The following is a 26166-nucleotide window of genomic DNA, read 5'->3' on the forward strand; positions in this document are numbered from 1 at the left end:
AAAACTGCACTAATGGTTAACAGCTTTTTTTTTTATTAGCAACACTGAGATAAGTTATTGAAGCATTTTAGTATTGTTTTACATTCCATTCAGAAGTGACCTAACTTGTAACTCCATATACATTTAAAGATATAGTTTGACACTTATTCAGAAAGCAACAATTATTAAAACTTACATACCTTCATTACCAGGAAACCGTAATATATTTTCTAATTACTTCCAACAATACTCTATTCCAAAGCACATGATAACCCACTAGAAGTTTACACATTTCACTTCAATCACAGGTTTTAAATTGTGGATGTCAGAGTGCTGTTCATTGAATTTTACTGTCTTTCTTGGTTAATATTGGAAAACCTGGCACAATATATTAAGCTAGAAATATTGCTTAAAGAATATGAAAAAAGATAACTACAGTATTTTTTTTCCTGCTAAAGCATTACAAAATACAGGACCATTAAAAACTCAAATAGAAATGACAATAAATAACCTTAAAAATGTTAAGAGAATTTTCACTCATACTAAAGTCCATTCCCTAAGCTTGCCAAACACATAAATAACAGAACATATTCAGGACCTCTATTTTTGTACTATTATGATGGTTTGTTATATATTGTGGATGTATTGTGTATACATATATTAATGCTTACACTTAAGGTATATATTTTTTTCTTTGCTGATACAATTAATAAGCCTCAGGTAATTATTTATCCCTGGCACTACAGGCATCTAGATAGGTGGGAGCAAAACTCAGAAATTCCAGATATGCAATACTGTGCATAACAAGATCATCTCTGCATAAAGATATCCTAGGTTCCTTAGATTACAAAGATGAATTTGGTTATTTATTCCTGAAAGCCTGTAACATAAAATTATAATTGCTGTCAAATTAATTGTTTAAAATTGGCCTCATAATAGGTATTAATCGTACACTTAGTTTTGACTTACAAGAATGTCTAAATTGCTCATGTTTATGAGTAGTTATAGGAAATACTATACCTCAGACACAAGAATGTATATTCCTGAACCAAAACACAAACCAGAGCATTGTCTCATTTTGGAAAGACCTGGAATCATCTCTATGCCTCTGCCTAATCCTAAATTATAATTTAAATTTGACCTGGATATGACAAAAACAATAAGAATATATTGTTTGGGAGATGAAACTTAGAGCAAAAATCATAGAGCTCTAAGTTTACATCATTATTTTGTCTCTGCAAAGAAAAGAAAAGCCTTTCTGTGCTAGGGATTTGCCTTGGTGCGGCTGGCCACTGATGTCTGAAATCAAGGCACATACCAAGGCCTCCTTTTGCAAACACAATCCCCCTTTCAGATGTGGTGCTAGGAGGGACTGAATGCCTCCAGTCTCTCTGGGAATAGGAGGTACTCAGCACTTAGCTGTATCAGATATTTTAGGGGTTAATTTCCAGAAACATAAATGTAATGGGAATGTCACACCACAGTATGAAGAATGGTAAGAACTAAAAGTTTTCAACAGTAAACAAAATGGTGATCCCAAACATGTCACCTGACCGATTTCTGATACAACAAAATACAATCAAATTAAATTACATGAAAATAGCAATGAAATTTAAAGTCAAATAAACATAGGACCTGATTCTGCAATCCTTAGTCATGTAAGTAGTGCTACTCATCAGGAATGAGGGATGCAAGACTGGGCCCTTAGCTTCTGCTTAGGAAGTCAGTGTTGATTCAGACAGTATCTCTTCTAGCCAAAAATATGCAGCAAAAGGAAAGTAACATAAACAAGGCTAAATGTCAACAGTGTTTGCAGACTTACAGACACCATCCATTTGTTTGTACTGAAATGACTAGCGAACCATTTGGCAAATACAATGCTATTCACAGACCAGCCCTTTTATCCAGCAACACAAACTTCACTGGATCACTGGCATTCCCAGTTAATTAAAAAAAGGAAGCAAGCCATATGAGTTTGGTTTGATATTGCCATGCAAATGGCACTGTGACATCCAGAAGTATGTCTGAAATCCAGGGGGGGCCGAGGTGCTGATCTCCTGTTCAGAGGAACAGTTTGTACTCTGAAAGCTGGCCTTGGACCTCCTAACTGGAACTAAGCAACCTCTTCAAAAGCACGATAGTGGGGTAAAGAAAAGCCTGCTGTAAAACTTCCATATCATTTCATTCTGCCTTGAAAGAAAAGAATATTCTGGTTACTCCTCCAACTGCAGTTCAGGACAAAGCGTTCCTTAAGTGTGTTACATGAGATTGTAAATGGGCAGTACTACAATTTGCTGCAGTAGGATGACCTTCCATTGCCTCAGAGCTGTCCTAGAGCTTGGATATATCAGGCCTTTTGCTTCTTAATACGGATTTTGTAATTTAAAAGTTCTGCAATAAGGATTCAGGTGAAGCCATCACAAATAATTAAAAATCTTTTTCCGTGTTTCATGTGTTGGTGGTAGTTCTGACGGGGTTAGCATTATGATCTTTTTGGTTTTGACACCTGTGGCAATAAGCAATTTGCAATAACTAAATTCACTATTTAAACATTGGGGTAGAGCACTATAATTATGTGACAATAAAGCTGTAATAATCTGCCACAATTGATCTTCCCCTTGCCCAGCCCTCTTGTCTGCGCTGCAGTTCCACATTTGGAAGGTATTTCAGAAAGTTACAATGGTGAACATTTTAATAATTCTGTGCAATGCTGAAAGCTTTCTGCTGCAAAGAAAACTGAAAGTGCTCAGCCCTTTGTAGGATCAGAACTCCAAAGCTGTTTGCATGTATCAGTGGGGCCCTGCCCTGTTTTCATACAGTGAAAGAAGTGATAATGGGGTGGAGCCTGTGCAGGAGAAAACAGCACTAATTGCAGAGGAAAGCAAGCATGAATGGAAGCAAATTAGATTTAGAGACAACATGGAACTAATACTTTTGGGCATCATTAAGTGTGGATTCAATAGCACTAACCCATTAAGCAGCCAGCTAACACCCAGGACTATATCTGGCCAGTAGTTCTGTAGCCCATCAGCTCTCCTTTGAAAGCCTAAGTACTTCCCAAGTAGCAAATGCAAGGGAAATTTTACTATCTTGGTCACAAAGCAGAGAAATGTAAAGGGGAGGAGACAGAGAAGGGATAGGGTCTTGTCATAAAGGGCCTTGTGCACAAATCAAAGTAAATTAAGGTACTGGAACAGAAGGTAGAACATTATTGTGATGCAACTATATGTATGTGGGAAGACAAGCAGAAAAAGAGAAGAGCATAAATGGAAAGGAAAACAGATCTTTCAAAACTTAAATACAAAACAGATCTAGAACCTCCAAGCTTAACTTGTCAAATCAGCAAGGGCTGTGAAAGCAGAGTACACAGATGCTCAAGACAGCTACCAAGCCATGGACCTTGGGTCTCCCCTCCCCGTTGGGCTACTTGCTGCCAACCAGCAAGGAAAGACCTGTCATCTTCTTAGGAACTGAGTGCCAGCAACATTAACAAGATCCACTCCTAGGAAGAATCACCTGAGACTCCAAAACCAAGTACAGTTCAGGAGTAACTCTAAAATTATCTATGCTGTTTTTTTCTTTCTATTCATTCTGCTGTATAAGGAGAAATATTACAAAATTTCATGATTTTTTCTCAGTAGCATTTTGACATGAATATTTCTTTATTATGCAGTAATTATGGTTCTTTCCTAATTGTGTCTTTCATCCCTGCAGCCTGAAGCATGATAGGAGCATAAATGAATTATGTGTACATCATCAGTCTCTCTCATTCTCCATGACAGGGAAACTGAGGACTGCTTCCATATGTGTAGTGACTTTCTGAAACAACAATGTGAGTTGGTGGCATTCTCCTCTAGAAACAAAACTATTTTTGTGCCAAGATTTTTGCTTAAAAACTGACCTACTATCTTAGGGTAAAATCTGCCATCTAAAAATGATCCACATGGATTGCTGAATACCCCAGCTTGTTTTTAGGCAGCCAGAAATCCAAATCAATTAGCGTGGCCAGCCAAAGAAGCAATCTCAACTTACTGAAGCTGAAATATTTTATTTCAATTTTATTTCCTCTGTATTCTGACTATGGAAAGAGCACTATGCCTTGCTCTCTGAGTGTGCAAGGACTGTTATCAAATGCATAAATGTTTTCTCTTGAGATGTCAACAACATACACATCACCGGCTGTAAAAAGAAACACAAATGCATGGAGTCTCCCCAAACATAAAAGGAACATGAGAATCATGCCCTGAAATCAGATGCTGGAGGTGTGTCTCAAGTTTTCTGATCTCACAGGCAGTGGGAGAGACAAAGAGAACCACGACTTTGGTCATGGGCTTCATGCAGGAGGAAAGGAAGGAAGGCTAATAAATGAACAGGGTGCTCCTGATTGCTAATCTGAAAGTGCACAAACATCAGGTGGGACTCCCCACACTAACATGCACAGATGGAGTGTGATTTCACAGTATAAAATGTCACTGAGAAAATGAAAACTCCCCCAAAACCACTACTTTCAAGTGGGTGGTGTCCAAGCCAATCAAACAAAAAAAAAAAGAGCTACTGACATGGGGCTTGTTCCTACTCATCCACTTTTCTGTGGATGATATTGAGAAAAAAGAAATAATTTATTTTAATAATCAACCTTTATACTTATGTTCCGCAAACACCAATAGAATGACAGAAAAGAATTCTAAAAAGCTATTTTTGGAGGGGGGAGACAGAAGGACTCTCACTGCATGTTCGATTAAAAAATGGCTTAAAAAGTAGAACAGAGAAGCTTCTGTTGTTTCTTTTTTTCCTTCATACTTCAAGTCAAATCCATTATCACTGGGCAGAGCTTGTGAAAGGGATATGGTCTTTAAAATCATATAAACCCAAGCTATCATAAAATGTCTGTTGAATTGATTGGAAGATGAAACAAAAAACTAATGGAAGTAACATGACCTCGTTTCAATAATAATATTAGAGGGTTTTTTCTGTTGTTGTTTTAAAAACCTTATGCCTGTGAAATAGTATAAAGATATTTTGCAGAAAGCAGCTAATCTTAGTTTTCTATGTTTTTTTAACTTCTTTGTTTAGACAGTAATTTCTCTGCTGTATTTTTTTTTCTTTTTTGTTAATTGATTTTACTCCACAAATGGAAAAAAAAATCCAAGTAGGATTTTACCTTCTGTAAATTAAATCAACAATTAACTCTTTTCAATAATGTAAATGCTGATTTTGAAGAATCTGGAAATATTTCCAGTTACCTAAATTGCTTCTTAGTGCACTGAGACGCAGAAGTTCACAGGTAAGGCCACGTGGATACTCGGGCAGATATTGGTTAAATGACAGATATAGGCAGATAATGACAATATTGTGAAGTTACAATGCTCTAAGGATACAAGTGAGATAAAATTTGTGTGTAGGTATCAGAATTTTTTTATCAGATCAACTAATACACATGGAAAAGCAGGGAGGGGCCTGGAGAGGGCTTTGAGCATCGACGCTGCCAGTAAAGTCAGACAAAGCTTCCCCTAACCTCTGGTTAACCAGGGGAACCACTCTTGAGTGCTTGCAGATCGAGGGTTTCATTTTAAATTGTCAGGCCTTAAAACTGTTGATAACATTTTCTTTTCTTTTTCCTTTTTTTTAACTTGAATACATTTTATTATGTATCTTCAGCTCAGACAATGAGTTTTCTGATTAGTTTGAAGGTTAAGTGAAATGAACATTACTGAAATTTTTGTGTCCTTTGCTGACTCTGCTTTTTAAAGTGATACTGTTTTTCAAAGGATTTACACTCTAAAACTCTTTCAAACAAACACTATGCTGACAAAATAGGAGCTAAATAATAAAAACAAAATCCTCAATCTCATTTGTTCCAAATAGATTTTAGCTTTAATTCTTGTAAATATGAGGTGTGTGATATGAGGAAGTAAAACTGCAGTTTTGTAAATCAGAGACTAGAAAGGGTAAAAGGTATTTTTATTTGTTTGGAGTGTTACTTTAATTACCTGGAGGCATACTCTTAATTAGGCAAATCACAATTTACAGAACTGCTAGTTAGAATAGTGAAAATGGTCAAGGGCAAGTACTGCATGTGTGCTTTTGAACCAAACCAGAAAATTATAATTAAAAAAAAAAAAAAGGAGGGAAAAAAAATAAAAGAAAGAAAAAATAAAATCTATTCAACACAGGTAGACACATTCCGTGCACTTGGCCTTTGATTTCATTAATGTTGTGGTAACTGAACACACCTCAATCCAAAGAAAGAAATGGGGAGGGGGAAGAGAGAAAGCAAGGTTTGCTTGGCAAAGCATCCAGTGTTTTTCATGGGGTCGTATATCAAAATACTGAAAAGTTTGCAAGTTACCATGTATATTTTTTTAAACGTTTTCCTCCTTTGAGTATGCTAAAGCAGTAAGTATCCCCTTCCGATGCCACTAGCACAGATAGTCTATATTGCTGCTACTCTAGTTTAAAAAGCAGGTTCTTTCTAAAATCCTGTTTAAGTATGCATGCAGCACTGCTGATTTCAATGGAGTAGACCACATATAGGACAAGAATTTGGCCCACAGGGTTTAACATTTAAAAAAATGTATTACTAACAAACATGACTAAGTATATTTAAAGAGCAGCTTCATGATTCTGCACAAGTGTTTTCTGAAATGGTCTAAAAGAAGGTCTAAAACTTACCACACAAGTCAGGTCTCTTGATACATCCACTAGTTGCTGTGCTACTTGCAAGTCCATTAAAGGCTGCTAAGCCATCAGAGCTGTAAGCTCTTAGGACTGACAACATGTTCATCTGCTTCTCCAGGACCTGCGGACCCTGAACTTGTTCGGGTTTCATCACTTCTTGTGCAGTTTCGTGTGAGGACAGAAGATTCTGACTGTGCCACTGCTTTTCTGAAGCTTGTGGCAGTGTTGATACGAGCCCTTGTGTGGGTTGTGAGGTGACTGCACTTTGTATATTGTCGCCTCCTTCGCTGCTTTCTTTGTTTAGGGCAGACAACTGCTTATTCATAATATCTGGTTCTGTGTCAATGTCCTCATCTTCAATGTTTTCTTCCTTGGAAGATTCCATATCCTCAGATGAAGCTATGTCAGAAAGGTCATCAATAGCACTTTTATTTACAGAGTCAGAGAGCAGAATATTTGGGTCATCTTCGGATTGTGTTTTTATTTCGGATTCATTACTGGTGGAAGAATTTTGTGTTCCCGTGCCAATAACACCAGGATAAACACCGAACTGCTTATAGAAGTCTGTTGTAAAATTACAAAAAGTGGATTCCATGTGGCTGGGCCAGGCAGTGCTCTTTTGCTCTCCCAGACTCTCTTTATTTTGTCCTTGGGTCATTTTCTCAGAAGCTGTGTCCAGCTGGCTCAGCATGTTTGAAACTCCTGCCTCCTTGCTGGACTGCACAGAGGAGGGGAGCAAGCTCACTTTGTTCACCGAGGCTGAAACTTCTCTAGACTGCTCTTTGCTGTTGCCTATGATGTTGTCTTTGCGTTTAGCCTTTCCCAAGTGATTGGCTTGGAGGTGCAGAGCCATTAGCTCCATGGATGAAGTTGTAAAGGAACAAAATAAGCAGCCATGCCAAGCAATGTTGTCTTGTACAGTGACAGAGGAACCTGGCAGGGAGGCTGCATCGGGCCTTACCGACAAGTCCAGAGGTTCATATTGTGACTTTTCTGTTTTCCGCTGTGAGGACTTGCTATTTATCTTCTCCTCACAACCATCTGAGCTCAGAGCTTTTGCTGAAAGTGGATCTGAGAGAGCTTTATCCTTCATTTCTTTTTCTTTCTTCAAAGAACTTAGGACAAAGCTGTCCATGAAAGCTTGCAAAGACCCTTGAAAGTTCACACCATTCCCAACCATGTTCTGGTAAGCACGGCCAAGTTCAGAGAAGTGTGTTCCTTTGGAAGATATGTCTGAACCCTTCATATTTTCTGAAGATCCTTCAGATGACATGCCAACTGCTTGTCCTTGCTGATCTCCAGAAGACAGCATTCCTGATGTCCACTGCTGGGAGACCATGCCACTTCGGAAGTCGATACCAGGAAGTCCCTTGAAGGCTCCTCTCAGTATGTCTGGTCTAATAAACACAGAACTTTTACTTGGTGTCTCATCCTTGTGTTCTTGACTTGCACTCTGCCCAGAGAGTGGTCCTGCTCCATTCTGTCGCTCCCGATGGTGTCGTTCCAGGTGGTATTTGAGGGATGCAGACTGAGTACCAGCATAGTCACAATGTGGACACTTGTAAGGCTTCTCACCTATAGGTGTGGACAGAGAGGAAAATATAAAGAGAGTTAACTGTACTTTGGGCTAAGGATGAGTGGAGAAATTAAAAAATCAGCATTAGCTGCTTAAAAACAAGATCTTGGTACTAATAATTCATTTCTTAAAAAGAAACAACTTTAATCGAAGACTAATTCTTAAACTGAGTATTTCTAAAATGGGTTTCTAGAATGTGGGGCTATTCAGGAATGACATGGTATCTACACACAATTAGCCATCCTTTTCTTAATCTAACATGTAGAAAACTGTTGTAGAATTAAAAGCTATGATTATGAAAATGAAGCATAACAATTTCAACCACAGTAATCATTAAAAGTACAAGTTTAAAAAAAAGGGAGACAAAGAATGTAACAAATGGATGGTTGCAATATTTTGTGTATACAATTGCTCTAAAATTTGTTTAAATTATACACATGGAAACCATTTTTAAACCTAAAAATTTTATGGCACTGTTACGCAAGACTGAAATGAATGATTTAAGTCTTGCTCTGCAGTAAATCATGGATATAATTAGCAAATGGCATACTGCACAAGTAATTTATCATTATTTGGAGGGCACCATTCCAGAAGGATTCAAAGATCTGCAGACCTACTGCATTGTTTCTAAATAAAGAACTATAAATACAGATTCTATAAAATATTAATATCATTACACTACCTAATGATTGCAGCATATAAGAACATATAGTTAAAATAAAAAGTAGTCTGTAAAAAAGAAATTGAGTAATAAAAAGTACAAAATAGATTTAGTTTCTGTATTTGAAATTAGTATTATCTACTGGTTTTTGCAGTCCTTTAATTTTGTACTAATGACATTTCTAAGGCTCAAGTAGTAAAATGTGTAATTTATCTACCATAAGCACTTTTCTAGGTTTGGCTTGAATGGAGTTTTAAAACATGTAAGATGATTTCCATGAATTAAGTAAATATTTGAAGCCCACACTAAACTTTTATTGTTCTTCCTATACTTTCAAAGAGGCAGAAGATTTTACACATATAATAAATATTCACATATAATCATAACGATATATCTGAAAAGAATGTACATCTAAGCAAAGGTATCTCTAAATTTTTGCAGAGCATGGTTAGCAATGCAGAATTCTTTTAAAAGAAAAGTATGGAAATCCTCTCTAAAAGTGACAGAAATCTGAAAGACCTGCAAGCTGTCAATACTGGCAATTGTTTCTATGAGGCAGTTCTGCAAGAAGAAAAAACTGTTTTTTCTAGGTAGCTTTTTTTTCCTGAGCGATACAAAAGACAAAGGCAAGCCTCTCCAAATGATATAATGGAAACATTTGTTTTGAAAACTTCCTCCACAGTAAAAATGCTGTATAATACTATGTAGTTCACCAAACCAGCTGGAAAGTTATCCACTTTCAAATAACCTCAAAATCTGCTACAAACAAAATTGAAAAGCTTTCAAAGTTCTGTTATTTAAGCTAGAGGCTCAATTGAAGGGCTGGTAAATGCTTGGGAAGCTGCTCCTCTCAGTGATGGGAGGAATTTGCTAATGAGAGGGGAGCCCAGAACACTCCCATGGCCACGGAGGGCTGCACGAGAGCTCACTGTCAGCAACAGGGGCTGGATCCATGCTGCAGTCCAGCCAGGGCTGAAGGACCTTTCCAGCAGTGGAAATTCTCAATCCATAATGTAATCCTAAAGCTAAATGGTGAGATGTGAGAGCTTTATGTCAAACCACATCAATCGACCTTTTTAGAGGAGAAAAGCACAGAACCTCAAACAAGAGGTGCTCAGCAGTGGGAGAGGTAGTAATTAGCATGGTTCATGCTTTAGGCCTTGGTCCACACAGCTTAACAGAAGGAACCAGATTTAAACATTTCAATGAAATTTTTGAGTCTTTCCCAATCACCTAATTAAGCTCTGGTGCTTCACAAAGGAGGAGCAGGGGTTGTGTTTAGTGGGAGTTGTGCAAAAACAAACAGTTCCTACTGAGCCACAAACCTGAGACAGAACACACCTGTCTGGGCTTTCCTGGTCCAGCTGGGCAGCTGAGCATGCACACACTCATCCCAGGCCTTTGAGAGCAGGGACAAGAGGACAGAAGACATTGGCTCTCTATTTGTTTGCATTTCTGCAGGGCTGTTTGGAAGTGTGCAAACTCTTCCAGCTGTGCTGCCAGTCAGAACAGGGCCAGACAGTGATGCTGGGTTTACAGCATCACTGTAGTATTTTTGGAGCCGCTTTGAGTTCTGATGTTTTTCCCACCAGTTAATGTCAGCAGTCTCTAGTGACTTCTGACACAAGTACTTCAGGTGTTGCCTAAGACATAATGAGACTGGTGAAAAGTGTCAGACTCTACAGGGTTAAATGTTCTCACTTTTGAATTTTCACTCCTCTTAATTGAAAAGCTCTTTGTCAGCATTCCCTATGCCTTTATGGAAAACTTTAACTCAATTATATTGAGCACCTCCTTTTATTCTAATGATAGTTCAGTGTGTTTGCATTGCACATCAAGTGGCACCATCAAAAAGTGTGTCCCAGCACTGCAGGTGCTACCTCAACTGCTGGAGAACTATTGCAGGGAGAAGGAGAAATTTGTAATATAGTCTGTAGTGATGTTGCTAAAAACATGCAGAAAGTGCTTAAAGCAGTATGCATATGTAAGAATAGGTACAAGTAAGTTTAACATGTTAACTAGAAAAAATGCTATTTCTGTTTCGTACTTCTAAAATACCTTCAGTCTAAAGCCCTGGGCACAACATACTCTTATTCTGAATTGCTAAGCCTTGAAGTCATTCCATTTTCTGCTCTAAGGCCTCTCCACAGAGCGAGCTTCCTTTCAGCAGAGGAGATCTGCACACATCTCACCACCAATGCCATGAGCATTGGACTGAAAGAAGACACTGACTGAGACAGTGTGATAAAAAGTTCAAATCTCTCCCAGCCTTGGTGTGCTGCCTCTGTGCTGCTCCCACCCCTCACATGGCTAGAAATGAGATCTAAAGCTGAAGGTCTGAAATTGAACTCAACATGTAGCAACACACTGTGCCACCTTTGCAATACAGGACTGGCCAAACAGCATTGTTCAAAGGGAGCTATTCAAACCCTCGCTGTTCTCTGCCAGATCCAAATACTGGCAGTGGTTAGCTTATTTCAAAGCAGTCTTAAATGCTGCTATTTCAAGGGCAGGCATTGGGAGAAGGGAGTAGGATGGAGTCAATCATCTTTGAATCTTTTTAATTTAGTCTGTCAGTATTTCCTAAATTCAGTAATTGTACAGTTATTTAGATGCTACTTCATCCATTCAAATTAATAACCAGCTACACCCTGTGTAAGACCCTGTACAAATGACAAAACAGAGTTATAAGCTGCTGTGGGAAAAATCCCAGTCTAACCTCAAACCAAGCCAGTTTCAATGGAAAACCCAAAGGACCACTAATTTTCAGGATTCTATCAGCAAATGCACTAGTACATGTCCAAAGAACACTGCAGGGGACAAGGAAGGTATGCTATGATTCTTGTTAGAAGACAACCTGTTTGTGTCTCATACTTTGAGGAAAGGTTTCAGAGAATTCATCCTAGTGTAATGACTACCCTGGTATTATTGCCAAGAGCAGTGTCTGGATGAGTTATTTAACACTTAATATCAGTTCACATAAATTAACGTTGCCATGTAGGAGTGAGGGAACATGACTTTTTCAAAATAATTTTCTGCATTTCATATCCAAGAGTCATTTTTCTTTGTTCACAAAGGCAATGGCCACCCTGAATTCGCTAATTCTCTGGCCCTGTTTGCATGCCTGCAAACTTTTTCACAATAGAGTAGGATGAGAGAATATTCCTGCATGTACAAGTAACAAAACCAAAAAAAATCTTATAGGGAGCACCTTATTTGGGCAGCATAATCACAGTTCTGATCTACCTACTGTTCTGGTTTACAAGACACAAGATATCTCAGAGGAACTATTTTATATCAGGATAAAGTAAAACAATAAAAAAATCAATGCTGCTTGTAAAATCTGCACAAAATCTTGGTAGATAACTGGAAACAGACATGTTAGCCAGTAGAAACAGGTCTATTTGTATAGCAGGTTTATAAACTACCCAGCTGTATGACCTATGCAGGAGATCCCCAGTCCTGCTCAGAGCACAATCTGACCCTATTGGTCAAGGGAACCATCTGCTATGGGCTGTGCAAGGAGACCACAGCCAGATTATAACTAGATTTACAGATTTTAAGGCCAGAAGGGAAAATTATGATCATCTAGTCTTATCTGTTCTACAGCACAAGCCAAAGATCCTCACATGATAATTCCATCAGAGCATAAATACATTTTGAAACAAAACTTCCTTGCTTTAGTTTACACAAATTATGTTTCAACAATGGCAGTGAATAAGACTCCAATATTTCTCTAGGTAAACTGTTTGACTGATTAAGTATTTTTACTGCTCAAAATGTGCACCTTATTTCTAGCTTGAATTTGTCCAGTGTTTGCTTCCTACTTCTGAACATTACTACATTTTTCCCTGTTAGATTGAACAGATTTTTTTAAATTAAAAAGTCCATTTCCTGAGGAAGGTATTTGCAGACAGAAAAACAATCACTTCTTCACTTTCTCTCATCTTTGAGTGGAACATCCTTCCCAATTTTTCAGTGTCCTTTTAAATTATGGGTACCCACTAAAGTTTTGATGAAATTTCAACTTGATAGCAATTTTATACAGTCCAAGACTGTGTTTACATCCAAAGATTTAGCAATCAACTAACAGCTCATATTCTGTCGCTTCTCTACCACTGTCCCAGGCCCAGTTCATCACCGCCTCTAGTATTTTTTCCTTTACATGCTGCTGATTTAAAATTCATATTGTTGAAAAGAGCCCACTTGACTAAGTGACTAATCAGTGCCTCCCCATGATTTTTAGCATCTTACCATTTTTGTGCCATTGGTAAATTTTATCAACAGTGATTTTTATATAGTCTTCCAAATAATGACGAAATACCAAATAAATGGAGCTAAAAGCACTGCTGTGGAACTGAGAGTTTATGTGCCATTTCATCTCTGTATACTGATTTTGGGGCAATTTTTTTGCGTGGTTGTTTTGTTGTTGTTTTTGGGTTCTTGCTGGGGGGATTTTCACATAGAACAGGCTACTTTTATGAGAAGGAACTTGATAAAACTGCCTTTCATAAAATAAAATTGAAATAAATATGGTACCAGTTTTCAATTAGTTAACCAGTTCATTCTGTAATTTTACCCCAAACTTTTGTCACGGTAGTCCTAATTTCAAGGTCTTAATATTCTTTCTTTTGGGAAATACAAGAATAGCCAGAGCTTTTTTACCACTACAAGTGCTCTGAATCTTGCTCTGTGTTCCAAGGCAGTTTTTGGGCATTTTTTTTCACTGAACTTCAATTATTTGGAGAGCTCTTCAGCCAGGGTTTTAAAGATTTTATCTAAAAGTTATCCAGTCTCATTCACTCTAAAAAATATTAAAATGCAGTGGGCTACAGCATAACAGCCTCATTACTTAATGGGAGCATAACTGTGTCGTTGGAAAATGCTCATGAAAACCATCATGCTTCTTTCTAAAAACAGAGCAGAAGAGTATTTAGTCTTCTATACCATGGTTGATAATTTCTTATCCATTCTTGTCCAGTATTAGCAAGATAGCAATTGTTTGGCCTGCCAGATCCACAGAATTTTATTCCATTTTCCATAACCCCCGCAAACACATACATGTTTTTACTATTGCTTTTAGTTTCCCTTATCAAATTTCTTTACTTATATTTATTTAAACTTAGTGCTGTGAGCTTCTTTATTCATTTTTCATCTTTCACATACAGCTTCTTAACAATCTGTCCGGCACCCCACACTCCCTTTCCCCAGGGAATGCTCCCCTCTCCCTTTTTTTTTAAGATTTTATGAGTTGTCTGTGGATTGTGCCCTTCTGCTCCTTGTGGTGCTGCTCCTCAGTACAGTGACAGCTTTGCACCAGGGCAAGAACCCAAACACTTGGCAGCCCCATTTGCAGTGGTGCTGTGACAGTCACTTGGGGACAATGTGAGTTGGAATTCGACCCCACACATTTCTTAACAAGCTACAGTTTGCTTTCATGCAAAGCAAATGAAATCAAAGATCTTATAATTCCAGAGAATACTACTTAATGAAAATATTGAAAACATTTTCCAGCATTTTTTATTTTACCATTGAAACAGTTATTGATAACCTATTTTATCCATTGTGCAGTAGATATTTTAGAAATGAATTGCTGTATGGTTTAATTAGTTCATTATTATGCCTATTCTTACACAGTAATTTCTTTTATCATTCTAATCATTCACTTCACACTTTTTAACCAAATGGAATATCAAAGGTTCTGTAGGATTATTTTTGGATCCTGCACATGTTTCACCACACAATTAATCTGTTTGTCAGAAATACTAGTTAACTTCTCCTCTTTACTACTTGCCTTTACTAGTCATTTTTCTCTATTATATAAGATGAAACTACCTGTAAAAGGAAAGAATTTTGATGGTTTTACTCATTTTAATAAATATTTTTTCATTTGTGCACTCACCGTCACTATAAAATATTTTAATTTTTATAAATTTTATAATTGAATATTTTCCTTTATTTATATCTCAGCTGCAATATTTATTTAGTCTTTTTACATGTCTTTACTTAGTTAAAATGCAGAGAGATAAATACGGCTGTTACTTTGCAGGGAAGATTCAGTACATTAATATAAACTGTACACAATTCCCCCAAAGCATATATATACGTTGTAAACCTGAAGACTTTTTACACAGCTGCTTATTGCTAAACAGTGCCTTGTCCAGAAGGGGACAATCTGTGTCTCTAATTGCTGTCACTGAAGCTGAGATTCATTATGTGACTTTCCCATTAAAATGTGAGCATTAATTTGTATAATGAAATATCACCCACTGCAGTGTTCATTAGCCATGCCCTACTGTATACTGCACATTGTTAGCTACCTAGAAACTGTAGTTAATTTCACTAATGGATATTTCCCTACTTAGTGTTTGGTAGGAAATTTATACTGTAACATTACCTCTTAAACTTTTAAGGAAATTTAAATTCAATCAATTATTTTCAACAAAAGTTTGGGATGTCATTAAGACAGGAGAAAAGGCATGCTGTACAATGTTAAGGATGGGAAATCTGGAGGAATCTAGAGAAATGAAAAGTCCTTTTAGTTCATCTTAGAAATGTAAGAATAAAGGATGTTCAATACCAAAATTGTCTCCTCTTGGAGCACACATACCCATTTTCCTTAATTATTCATATTGCTCATCCCACTACAAGCGCCTTCAGAGAATGGCAACAGGCAGTCTTTTTTTAGGAAGGAAATGTGAATTGAATTCATTTAAAACAGCACCATTTTTACTGTATTTCATCAGTTCATCTAAGCATGGTTTAAAATTGGCTAGTCACATTTCCAAGGGAAAATGCAGTAACACTGTAAATGCATATAATACATCTAATATATGCTAGGTGTGTGTCACACGTATCGTAACAGACCCTCAGTCAATGGATACAGCCCTGCCAAGTTTTTTCTTCCTATTCATCTCTTTCTTAGATTCCTTCTGTTTAGCACAATCCAAATCATCTTTCCTTTGCTCATGCACATTATCTTTTTTTCTTTACTCAAGGGATTTAATTTTGTCTGTCATACTGGGAATATACCTGAGCATCTAATAACAGCACAAACCCAAACTGGTCTATATCTGCAGTGGCTTCTGAGGGCTAATGCAAGGTGCAAAGAAGTGCTAGAGCCAATCTGAAACCAGCTCCTACATAATGTGTCTCCTGTCAAAGGCAGGACATAAGAAAGTTTAATGTCTTACACTTAACTGTTTCTGCACAGTCCAAAGGTCAAGGCATGCAATGTAAAACCCACAGCACTTAATTGTGTTTCAGGGGGGTTGAAAGTGCTCAGGAACATAAAACAGATGCTCAGCTCCTTGAATGAAGGGACCTTAAGTTGGTGCCTCCAGTGGGGCAAAATGGCAACTCTAGAAGCAGCTGCATATGGCACATTATAGGTCTGAGATACTCTGATGGTTTCCTTTTTCACAAAAACTGAGCATCTCCAATCTTTTTATGTTATGGCCTTCTCAGCTGCATGAGAAGCTGTTATGTATTTTATAGCAAGGAGGCTGGCTCCCAAAGTGGGCAGACCCCCACCTGCCTGCCAGGCACTGCTGTGCAGACACACTCTGCCCCTGTCCCTGCCTCTCCTCCCAGAGAGTTTGTGTGAGCTGCCAGGGCAGCACAGCCCATCTCTGGCCACTGCTCAGCATCAAGAACTCATCTAAGGGGGCATGAAGAGCTCTGTCTCTCCTCTCTAAGACCCAAGGCTCGCAAGTATTTTGGCCTGAAAATCCTTCCTCTTTCCATTTAGGGCTGTCCCAGGGAATTGTCTCACTCATCAACTGTTTTTAGAGCAAGAAAGAGGATAAACTGATTTCACATAATTATGCCCTTTTCCTCTTACCACATGGGAACAATCAGAAGTCATATCTTACTATCTTCCCCTTAAAGCTCTTCCTGCCCAAATATCCCTGAGCTAGATAAGAAAAATCCTCTACAGTTGTGTTGGGACAAAACTGATTATGCTAAATAAAACTTTGATTTTTTTTTTTGTTTTGTTTTGTTGGTTTTTTTTTTTTTTTTTACCTGCACAAGCTTATTATGTGGTAGCAAACTATACAGAAACCAGGGCTCAGTGTCGAGTAGGTTGCAACCATGAAATATCCAACAGAAAAAGAAGCAACCCAAGCCACTGGCTAATTCTTCAAAAACAGAGCACAGCTTCTTCCTCTTGTGCAAGATTAAGCTGCTTCTCCAGCTTTTTTGGGCCAATTGCCACAGAAGCACCTCCTGGCTGGATCAGACTTTGGGTCTGCTCTTGGCATGAGTACCAAACCAACCCAGTCGTGTGCCTCCAAACACACAGATGTTCGAAGGAACCCGACTTCTGCTGAACTGCTTGAGCTCATCTCTAACAAACAGGTGCTGTGAGAACAAGAACAGTAATTGAGTTAATGTAGTGGAGAAATACAGTAAAGTGTTTTTTATCAGTCAGTTATATGATCCAGGCATATAATAAAGACAGAGTGTGACATAAAAGGCAGGAAACTGTCCCTGAGAAGTAGGAGCTAACCAATATTTGTTTAATAACTGGTATCTATTACATCATTTCCACTTACTGCAAAGCAACTTAATTTTTATTTAATAACTCTAGTAATATGCCAATTTACATTTTTATATTATTTATTAGGATTATGTCCAATATGTAAAACATTGCTTCACTTAAACATACTCTTGTCATTATTTACAAATACTTTGTTCTCAACCTAATGGAAATTGATCTTTACCTATTTTAAAATTATAATGATTTTTAAATACATTGTAAATGTTGTTTCCATAGTTTCTTTAAGAAAATGTTTTATATTATACAGTTAATTTTTTTTGTTTTAATTTTCTTTAGTCAGTATTAATATGCAATTTTTATGGAATATTTCCATTGTAATTAATTTACTTTCCATTAGTTCTAAGGCACAAATACTGAGTGTATAATCACTGCCATGTTTAACATAAGAACAAAGTGCTCACTATATAGTAAAACAAAATGAAGAGATGGGTAACCTCATGTGACTTTGAAGAATTTCTTTTCCCTCTCAAATACTAAAAATGTCAAACTCTTTAACCTCCAGAGTTACAAGATTATTTTCCAATAAAATAACTACAGTTCTTTACTTTACTACATTGGAAACCACACAAATAGGGTTTTCACCGGATTTCTTCTCCTCTCCCACCAAAGCTCAACACACAGAGAAGAATATTCTTGCCCTAAGTAGTTTGCAATCCAATCAGACAAAACTACATTAGGGTGCCAAATTTTAAATTTCAGTGTGGTATACTCCTACTGCACAATGCAAAGATAGAACGGAAATATAGTGAACAAATTTTCCCATTTCAAAAATGATATTTTTTCCTTTAAATAATTTTAATTTTCTATTTTTCAAAATAAGGCCTCACATTCATAAACCCAACATTAAGTATTATGCACACACATAGGAGAAACATCACTGCTGATTTTAGGAAGGGAACTTATCTGGTACTTCCATGAAACAAAAATTAAAAGTGAAGATTTTCAAGCAGGAGCTATAATTGGAATGTATTTCTTCATGCAATTATTTTACCTTCCTATTAGGAAAGTAGCAGTAAAATTCTGAAATTCAATTAAAATAGTTTAAAAAGAAAATTAAAATTATGGGGCCTATTAATTCTGTTTCCAAAAAGAAGTATCCCAAATCTCAAGTTTTAAATACTCTCCCAAAGCCTACCATGACAATTAACACTGGGAAGAAAACAGGATCCTATTGACCATATACAGAATTTCAAATGATGTCAACAGGACCTGAGGATTACAACATTTTATGTCAGAATTTAATTATGGATAAAGTCTTCTTAAACATATACTGTGTCTCTACATGGACCTTGCCATGCACATATGTACTTTCAAGCAAATGAAATATTAAAATTTGAATGGAGTGGCTAGAAATAACTAGTATTGAGGGCAGTCCTCCAGTGAGAGAAATACCAAAACAAAGTGAACATCCAGCCCAGTAGCAAATCTCTGTAGGGTAAAATGCAGTGATTGTTACTGAAATAAAATATGGGAAATTTTACCATGGTGCAAAGCACAGTAAGTTTTATTACTTACAAGTACTAATTCGTGTGAGTTCTAGTGGGGAGAAAAAAAAAGCAGATCCGTGAAGCTGATGCATTCATATGAACAGTGAGAGGTTAAAAATGAGCATGCTAAATGGAACAAAAATAGTAACTGAGAAAAACATACAGAATCCCTAAGCAGATGCTAAGGAAGGCCTTTGAAGCAGTTAGTATAACTAAGTCTGAAACCAATAGGCTTATGCCTATTGAAGGACAAGGGTAATTGAAGGAAACAGTGATGAAGCAGGGAAGGAGACAGAAATAACCTCAACTGGGAAAAGATGATTCTATTAAAGTGGTCTTTATCCAACAACACATTCCTTGTGCTTTTATTTAAGACTGTCATACATCTTTCTCAAAAGACTTTCTCCAACTAATAAGTCCAAATCTACAGTGGGAATTAAGGCTCCTAGGCACAATTTATGTTAACCCCCACACACACGAGGCTCGTGCCGACAGTGCTCACTTGTTCCTCTCACCTGTGTGTATTCTCAAGTGGACCTTTAAGTGGTGGGACGTTCTGAAAGTTTTTCCACAATATGGGCAGTCTTTCATGGCAGAACCAAGGCTCCTGTCTCTCAGTAAAGCTGGCTGCTGGACTCCTACAGATCTCCCAGCTTCTTCTCCAATGTCTGCAACACAGAAATGTTCTCACATCACTTCAGCACATTTCAGAAGTTGTTCTCACTAAAACTGCTAACACAACACAAAGTTAAACATGTCAATACTACACCTGTCTATTTCATTCTTTAAATCTGACAGAATGCTGACAATTCATGTATTTTCTTGTTATTGTCTTAAATTATTTCATCTTTCCCATCATGATTTTAAGCAGCATATGGTACCTTTATATAGCAAATTATACAAGAAAAGAAACAGCTGTGTCAGCAGCTGGGTTGATTTCTTCTTTTGCTTGGTTCCTATTAATTTTTTCCCCAAAAGTTTGAGATTGTTGTTTTGTTGCATCTATTTAATTTACAAGTATTGTGAAAACTTGTAGGCTTTTATAGGGAAAAAGTTTGCACCAGTATAATAAAACCTCCTAAAACAAGAGAATTTCAGTGACAGGGAGTCCAACAGCACTGACAAGGTCTACATGCAGAGCTAACCAACTTCCTCTGCAACATCTCAGCACTGGAATTACAACAGGCAACCCAGAGAGTGGCCTAATATCATGTGAAAAACAATGAAAAAGCTGGTCAGATGAGGGGGAATTCCATCTCCCTCTCATCTGCAGCTCCTGTGTTTTCTCCTTCAGCATTCACAGCTACAGTTATTCTTTGCATCATAACACAATGGGTGAGACCCCAGGACACCTCTTCTGTCTCTTGATATAAAAAAACAGTCATTTCAACCATCTTGAATGAACTGCTTTTATCCAAGCAGGCAAGGAATAAAATAACTTACAAAAGACTGACATAAAAATTGCAAAAAAAAAATTGTATTGCATTAAAAAATGTAATTATTCAAACCACACAAGGCTCATCCATCATCTTGTACACAGAGGGTCATGTAATATCACTATAAGCATCAGTTCAGTATTACTATAAGCACCAATGCATGATGTCACCAAAAACCATGGCAAATGTTGAAGCTGTGACCCAGATTGACACTCCTGGCACGTCAGGAGCAGGACACATGGACACAGCATCACACCCTGTGCAGAGCTGAGCTATCTGGGTTAGATCCAGGTGGGGAGCACAGAGTTAAAACCTGCATGCAGAGTCTTGATTATTTCAACCATAAACTACTGACTAAAAATGCTCTGTCTTTACCCATTTGATATGTAACTAAAGCTGTCAGGAAACATAGTGCAGTTCGCACAGCATTGCCTTTTAAAAGGAAGTAATGGGACATAAGAAAGACTTAAATATTTGGCTCTAATAAAATTTATTCTCACAGTAGCAGAGACCCAAATACCATGTTTCTGGAAAAGGTAACACTAACAGGCATTTCAGTATGTATTATAAAATGGCTCATCTAAATTATTTTGCTTAAAGCTGAATGAAGGAGATGATAGATCTATTAAATACATATATATATAGATATATGCTTATCTCAGTCATGTATGTAATCAAGCTATTACTACTTTTCAAAATGTAAATCTGATAGTTTTCGCATCACATTCTTTTTTAACATTTTCTGACTGTTCTTAGACTGCAGAGTTAAAGCATAATATTTAAGTTAGAAAGCTAGTAAATGTCATTTTGAATTATCTTCAAGTACATAAAGTTGCATGCTATAGGAGTCTATTTTGTCTTTGTGAGTCTAGGAAAACATACGTAGGTGCTAGCCTATAATTCCAATATCCCTAAAGAGTTTAGACTTTCCCTGTTTTTACTCCTCAAAAGTTGTATATAATTATGGCTTAAGCTTCTTTGGGGAAAAAAAAATCCTGAGTGCAATAAGATTTTTCTGAAGTGCAAAACACAGAATGCATGATGATAAACTGCAGGATTTTATTTTGGTTTTCAATAAATACTATATGAACATTATAGATAAATATATAGATAAAGTTAACAAGCCACTCAGAAGGAATTTACAGAATAAGACTGCTAGCTATGTTTTGCTACATGTCACTCTAAATGATGGCCTGTTATCCATTTGCCTTTTATCTTTCTATCTAGAATATGTGTGGCCCAATAAAAAAGAATAAATTTGTAAGATGAACAGCTCTCTTTGCAGATTTAAGAGCCTAATTTTCACTTTACACAAAATTGAATTTTTTCAAGGGAGCAAGACGATGGAGTTTACTCTAGCACTAATCCCTCTGAAAAAGCAAACTGAAAACAACAATGAAGCAAAGAAAGATGTGGGTGGTCTAAAGAGTTCTCTTTTAGATTTAAGTAGACATACAGTAGATAGCTCCAAAGGCTTTACTCCAACAGGGGCCTTACCTTGAAGAATTTTTCTTCCCACAGTGAAAGCATTCCTAAGACTTTAAAGCTGGGCTGAGGGGTTTTCTTTTGAATTCCTCAGCCCACAAAGCCCACCGAAGCGCTGGAGGCCATCGCTACCTGAATGAGCAGCTTTACTTCTAAGTTCTTTTATTTCAAACAATGAAAAGACATGTTCAAGGCTGCCGACTCTCCCCATCAAATGCTAACCCAGCTTCTTACCAGGGCCCCATTTTGCCACATTGTACCTCTTTGTCGAAGCACTTAAGTTTAAAATGTGCTTAACTTTAAAATGTGTTTAAGTCTCACTGACTCTGCTACTGAGGTTTTCTTATATTGAGTCTCTCAGAAGTGATTGGAAACTAAGGATGAAAAAAGAAGAGACTGACTAGAAGAATAAAGTTAAGAAGCAAACTGAAGATTACAGACTATGCCAACATCAGAATATGTGGGGAATGAAAAATCCTCAGTTTTTCCAATAATCATGTATTCTACACCTCTGATGTCCCCCTTCTCCTGTTATTGAAAGTGCCTTCACAAGCAGAAAGTCTCAGCTCTGTTAAATTGTGCAAAAATATAGCAAAAAGTAGTTTTACAGATCTGCAGAACTAGGATTGTCCTCCACAAATTAATTTATTATTTACTGAAGATTTTAGCTATGGTTTTGGGGGCTTCTCAATTCTGAGGATAAAAGATCAGGAAGGAAAGAGAACAGTTACTTATCTTACAGCCATTGTGGTTCTCTGATTTATGTGATCTATATGATGTGCACTTGATGCACATGGGATTACACTGGTTTTTTTACTATCCATTTCCATTATAGGCAGGTCGGCATCCTGAATATCTTCCTGCCCATCCCAACCTTTCCTGATTAAAGTGCAGGAAATAAGAGACTAAAGTATGACATAGATGTACATACTAGATGTGAGACTTCCCAGCCTTGCCTCGCAAATTACTCTCACTGAGCTTTCCTTTCACTTTATAAGTTCACAGCAAAAGTCCTGGACAGAAATGTGAAAAGAAACCTTCAGTTCCAAATATGAAACTGGTTTTTGTGCCAGTCTAAGGACAAGGAACAGCTGTGAGTCCCCAGCTGCTCCGTGTGCTGTACCTGCTGGGCAGGCAGAGAGCACTCCCTGAGCCAGGACAGAAGAATTCAGCCACAAAGAAGCTTCTGGGGAGGTATGACAGGGACATCTCTTGCACACCATGCCTCAACTGCACTTAATGTGACTGTGCCCATGTTCTCGTGGGGTAAATACAAGGAAAGAAAGTTCACTTCAACATCTGTATCAGAAGGTGGCATAGCCAAAGAGCCAATTTGGCCAAAATGTGAGCAAATTGATTTGGCATGCAGACTGACATAAAAATTAACCAGTTCATAATATCAGTATTTGAGGGATTGCCCTTCTTCAGACAGATGCCCAGTTCTCAGGAGAGAGGGGCCTAAAAGCCACCACTCCTCATCTAGCAGGGAGATCAAGTTGGTTCCACATCACTGCCACAGGCAGAAAGAAAGTTTCCACAGAGACAGATAATCCCAACAAACAGTTCTGGAGCCAGGAGCACTTTTACAAGTAGAAGGTTAAAAGAAAGTGAGAAAGACACCAGTGAATCATTTTTTTACAGTCAATATCTCACTGCTGGTTATCAGAAATGGTCTAGCCAGAAATGAGCCATGGTCACGGCCAGCAGCGCCCTCAGCACACAGATGCTGATGCAACAGAAGAGAAGTGCCAACTTCAGTGGATATTGCCAGAAAAGAGAAGACAAACTCAGATGGACAGTGAGTCTCTGTACTCAAAGCAGAAGCTATCTAAGCAGTCATGTGAAGAGCAAAAGGAAACAAATTCTTTGATGTTTCCATATATATTCTGTATGACTGGTCCACCTGTCTAGAATGAGCCCATAAACATGACTAGAAAAGGGTGGATTGCTTTTGTAAAAAGAAAACTGTTTTCACTTGGTGAGGCAGCAGCACTAACTTCAGCCATGATAGCAATCAAATTCTGAAAGGAACATCTACATATATGTGCCACAAATTTCACCAGAGTATTTATTTGCTGCATGTATGTGAAGGTGCAGGGATTCACAAAGAGGTGCTTTCATGTTCAAAGGAGCTAAATTGCAGCCCTCATGAAGGCTAAATCATCAGTGAAGTCAGTTGGAATTTGTCGACACAAGGTTTGCCAAATTAGCCAAAAAAAGGCAATCACATGGAAAAGGTAATCAACTCACAAAATAGGTAATCAGACTTACAAGTAGGTGCTTGGTCTAGCACAATTTTCAACACTAATAAAGAACCCTTTGAAAATGTGGCCAGAAACCTTTAAAGCTGCACATAATCCCAGGTTTTCATATATTTCTGAAATTCAGAATATTTGTAATTCTTCAAATCTGCCTGTGAAAGTTAATGAAACTTGGTGCAACGAGAAGTGGGAGTGACCACAGCTATTTTTTGATGACCCATAAACCAACCAGATTAGTCCATCTTGTGGAAGGAAATCTAATTTCAAGAAAGGAACTAGAAGATATTTAGTGTGTTAATCCTGTCACGGCTGTCAGCTTCTTGCAAGTGGGCCTGAACTCAACCACCTCATTCCCTGGGAAGCAATATATAATATTGCAAGTTTCTGGGAAAACATACTTTACCTTTCTTGCCTATTCCTAAGATAAAGCCTTAATAATACTGAAAATAGTGTTAAATAGGAATATAATTAGAGATATAATTTATCATATTTTTCTACCTACCTGAAGTAGCTTCAATTAGCATCATCCCATGTAAATGAGAACAGAATCTGGCCCTGTGCTCATAATTTGAAATTAGAACCCTATTAGTGGATGTCACTACACTTTTTTGCTAGTGAAGTTCATGGTTTAAAATGAAGGTTTCTACTATTACTAAATATTACAGTTATATTTTAGGCCTCCAGAAAAAGTTACTAATGTCTTAGTTCAGGAACAACTTGCTGTCTCTATTGTTTCATCAAGGATTTAGGTTTTATAATGACCATATAAGGGAATCTTAAACTGTTTCTATGGATTGGCAGAGAATTTGCTTAAACACAGAGCTATTTTAGAAGAGAATTGGAAAGGAAGCCTACTAGTGAGAAAGCAACATTCACACTGTTTGTATTATTAGGAATATAGATTATACAAAGGTTCCACTGGTAAATAAAAAGATACCACATCTGACATGAGAATTCCCTCTTAGCCTTCTGAACCACACAGACAAACAACATGCACAAACTGCCCTGCCTCTGTTAACAATTAGTCACTGGCAGAGTTAAACTTAAAATACAGTCTAAATGAAACTGAAGTAAAAGGCCCAGAACCATTTGAACAGGGCAAGACTTGCAGCTGGTAGAAGTGAGCAAATGGCAGCCACGGCCAACACCTCGGGCTGCAGGGGAGTGGCTGGGTGTTATTTCAAGCTCAACAGGAAGGGAGACAAAATATTGTAAGCAATTTCTTAGTAACTGGTGATGCACACACACCTTAAGCCCACTCCTGGAACACCCCACACTTGAAGATTGGTGGTTTTCACACCCCATGGGTTCAAAACACTTTGCATGGCAATACTGTATGTATGCAGTGCTGGTTATAGCTTAATGCTTTTCATTGTGGTACTCTGAGATGCATGCAAAATCTGTATATACAGCACGGAGAGACATTGATGGAACACTTCAACAAAATTAAGATTTTGTTAATCACAAAATGTTTCTTATCCTCTTCTTTTCATTCCAATCAAGTTCCCTACAGAGGTGTTTTTTTTTTTTTTAGTTCTTAGCAGTCTCACTTCTCATTTTTTTTCTAAAATTTTAAAACCTTATAAGATAATCACAGATCAAACACAGTTTTTGAGTACACCATTTTAGCTGTTTCATTTCTTTGAAGAATCGTGTGACCAAAAGACATAGAAACTCAGATTTAGCACCTAAAACACAGGGTTGTTTACTTTCCACTAGCTGACAAAGCTCAGTTTTGACCAAAAATTGAGCATGGGGAAAAAAAATATTTTTGAGAGAATATTTTTTGTATGAGACCTCTTTAACTGTTTTGTTTTGGGTTTTATTTTAAGAAAGAAGACATCTTAAGCACCTTACAATATCTTTCATTTAACAGTTGGCAGAAGGAAACTCCCAGATGAACACTGGCCTGTGTCTTTCTCTTTAACCAGCTGAGTGATCCAAGCTTTTAATAAAGCTGTTCCAATTATTGTAAAAGTCATCTAGTACCTTATAGCCACAAATATTGACAGTTTATTGCACAATGCATTCATGGCATTT

General features: G+C 37.4%; 1 protein-coding gene and 1 long non-coding RNA gene across 19 annotated transcripts in view; both read right to left on the reverse strand.

The window, feature by feature from the left end:
• LOC137481099 (uncharacterized) overlaps positions 1-26166 on the reverse strand; it is a 340016-nt gene that overhangs the window by 156609 nt on the left and 157241 nt on the right. The gene's annotated exons all lie outside the window — the stretch shown is intronic.
• The window catches only part of ZNF536 (zinc finger protein 536), a 346433-nt gene that overhangs the window by 112365 nt on the left and 207902 nt on the right, over positions 1-26166 (reverse strand). For 17 of the 18 annotated variants that reach the window (XM_068202565.1, XM_068202560.1, XM_068202562.1 and 14 more), the window contains 2 exons: positions 19460-19612; positions 6652-8232 (listed from right to left, as the gene is read on the reverse strand). In XM_068202565.1, the coding sequence (XP_068058666.1) occupies positions 6652-8232; positions 19460-19612 (1734 nt within the window). Of the gene's footprint in view, positions 1-10; positions 2486-6651; positions 8233-19459; positions 19613-26166 lie in introns of those variants that run through there. The other variant, XM_068202577.1, reaches the window with a different exon arrangement.

This window comes from Anomalospiza imberbis, chromosome 12 (assembly GCF_031753505.1).
Source record: "Anomalospiza imberbis isolate Cuckoo-Finch-1a 21T00152 chromosome 12, ASM3175350v1, whole genome shotgun sequence".
NCBI lineage: Eukaryota > Metazoa > Chordata > Aves > Passeriformes > Viduidae > Anomalospiza > Anomalospiza imberbis.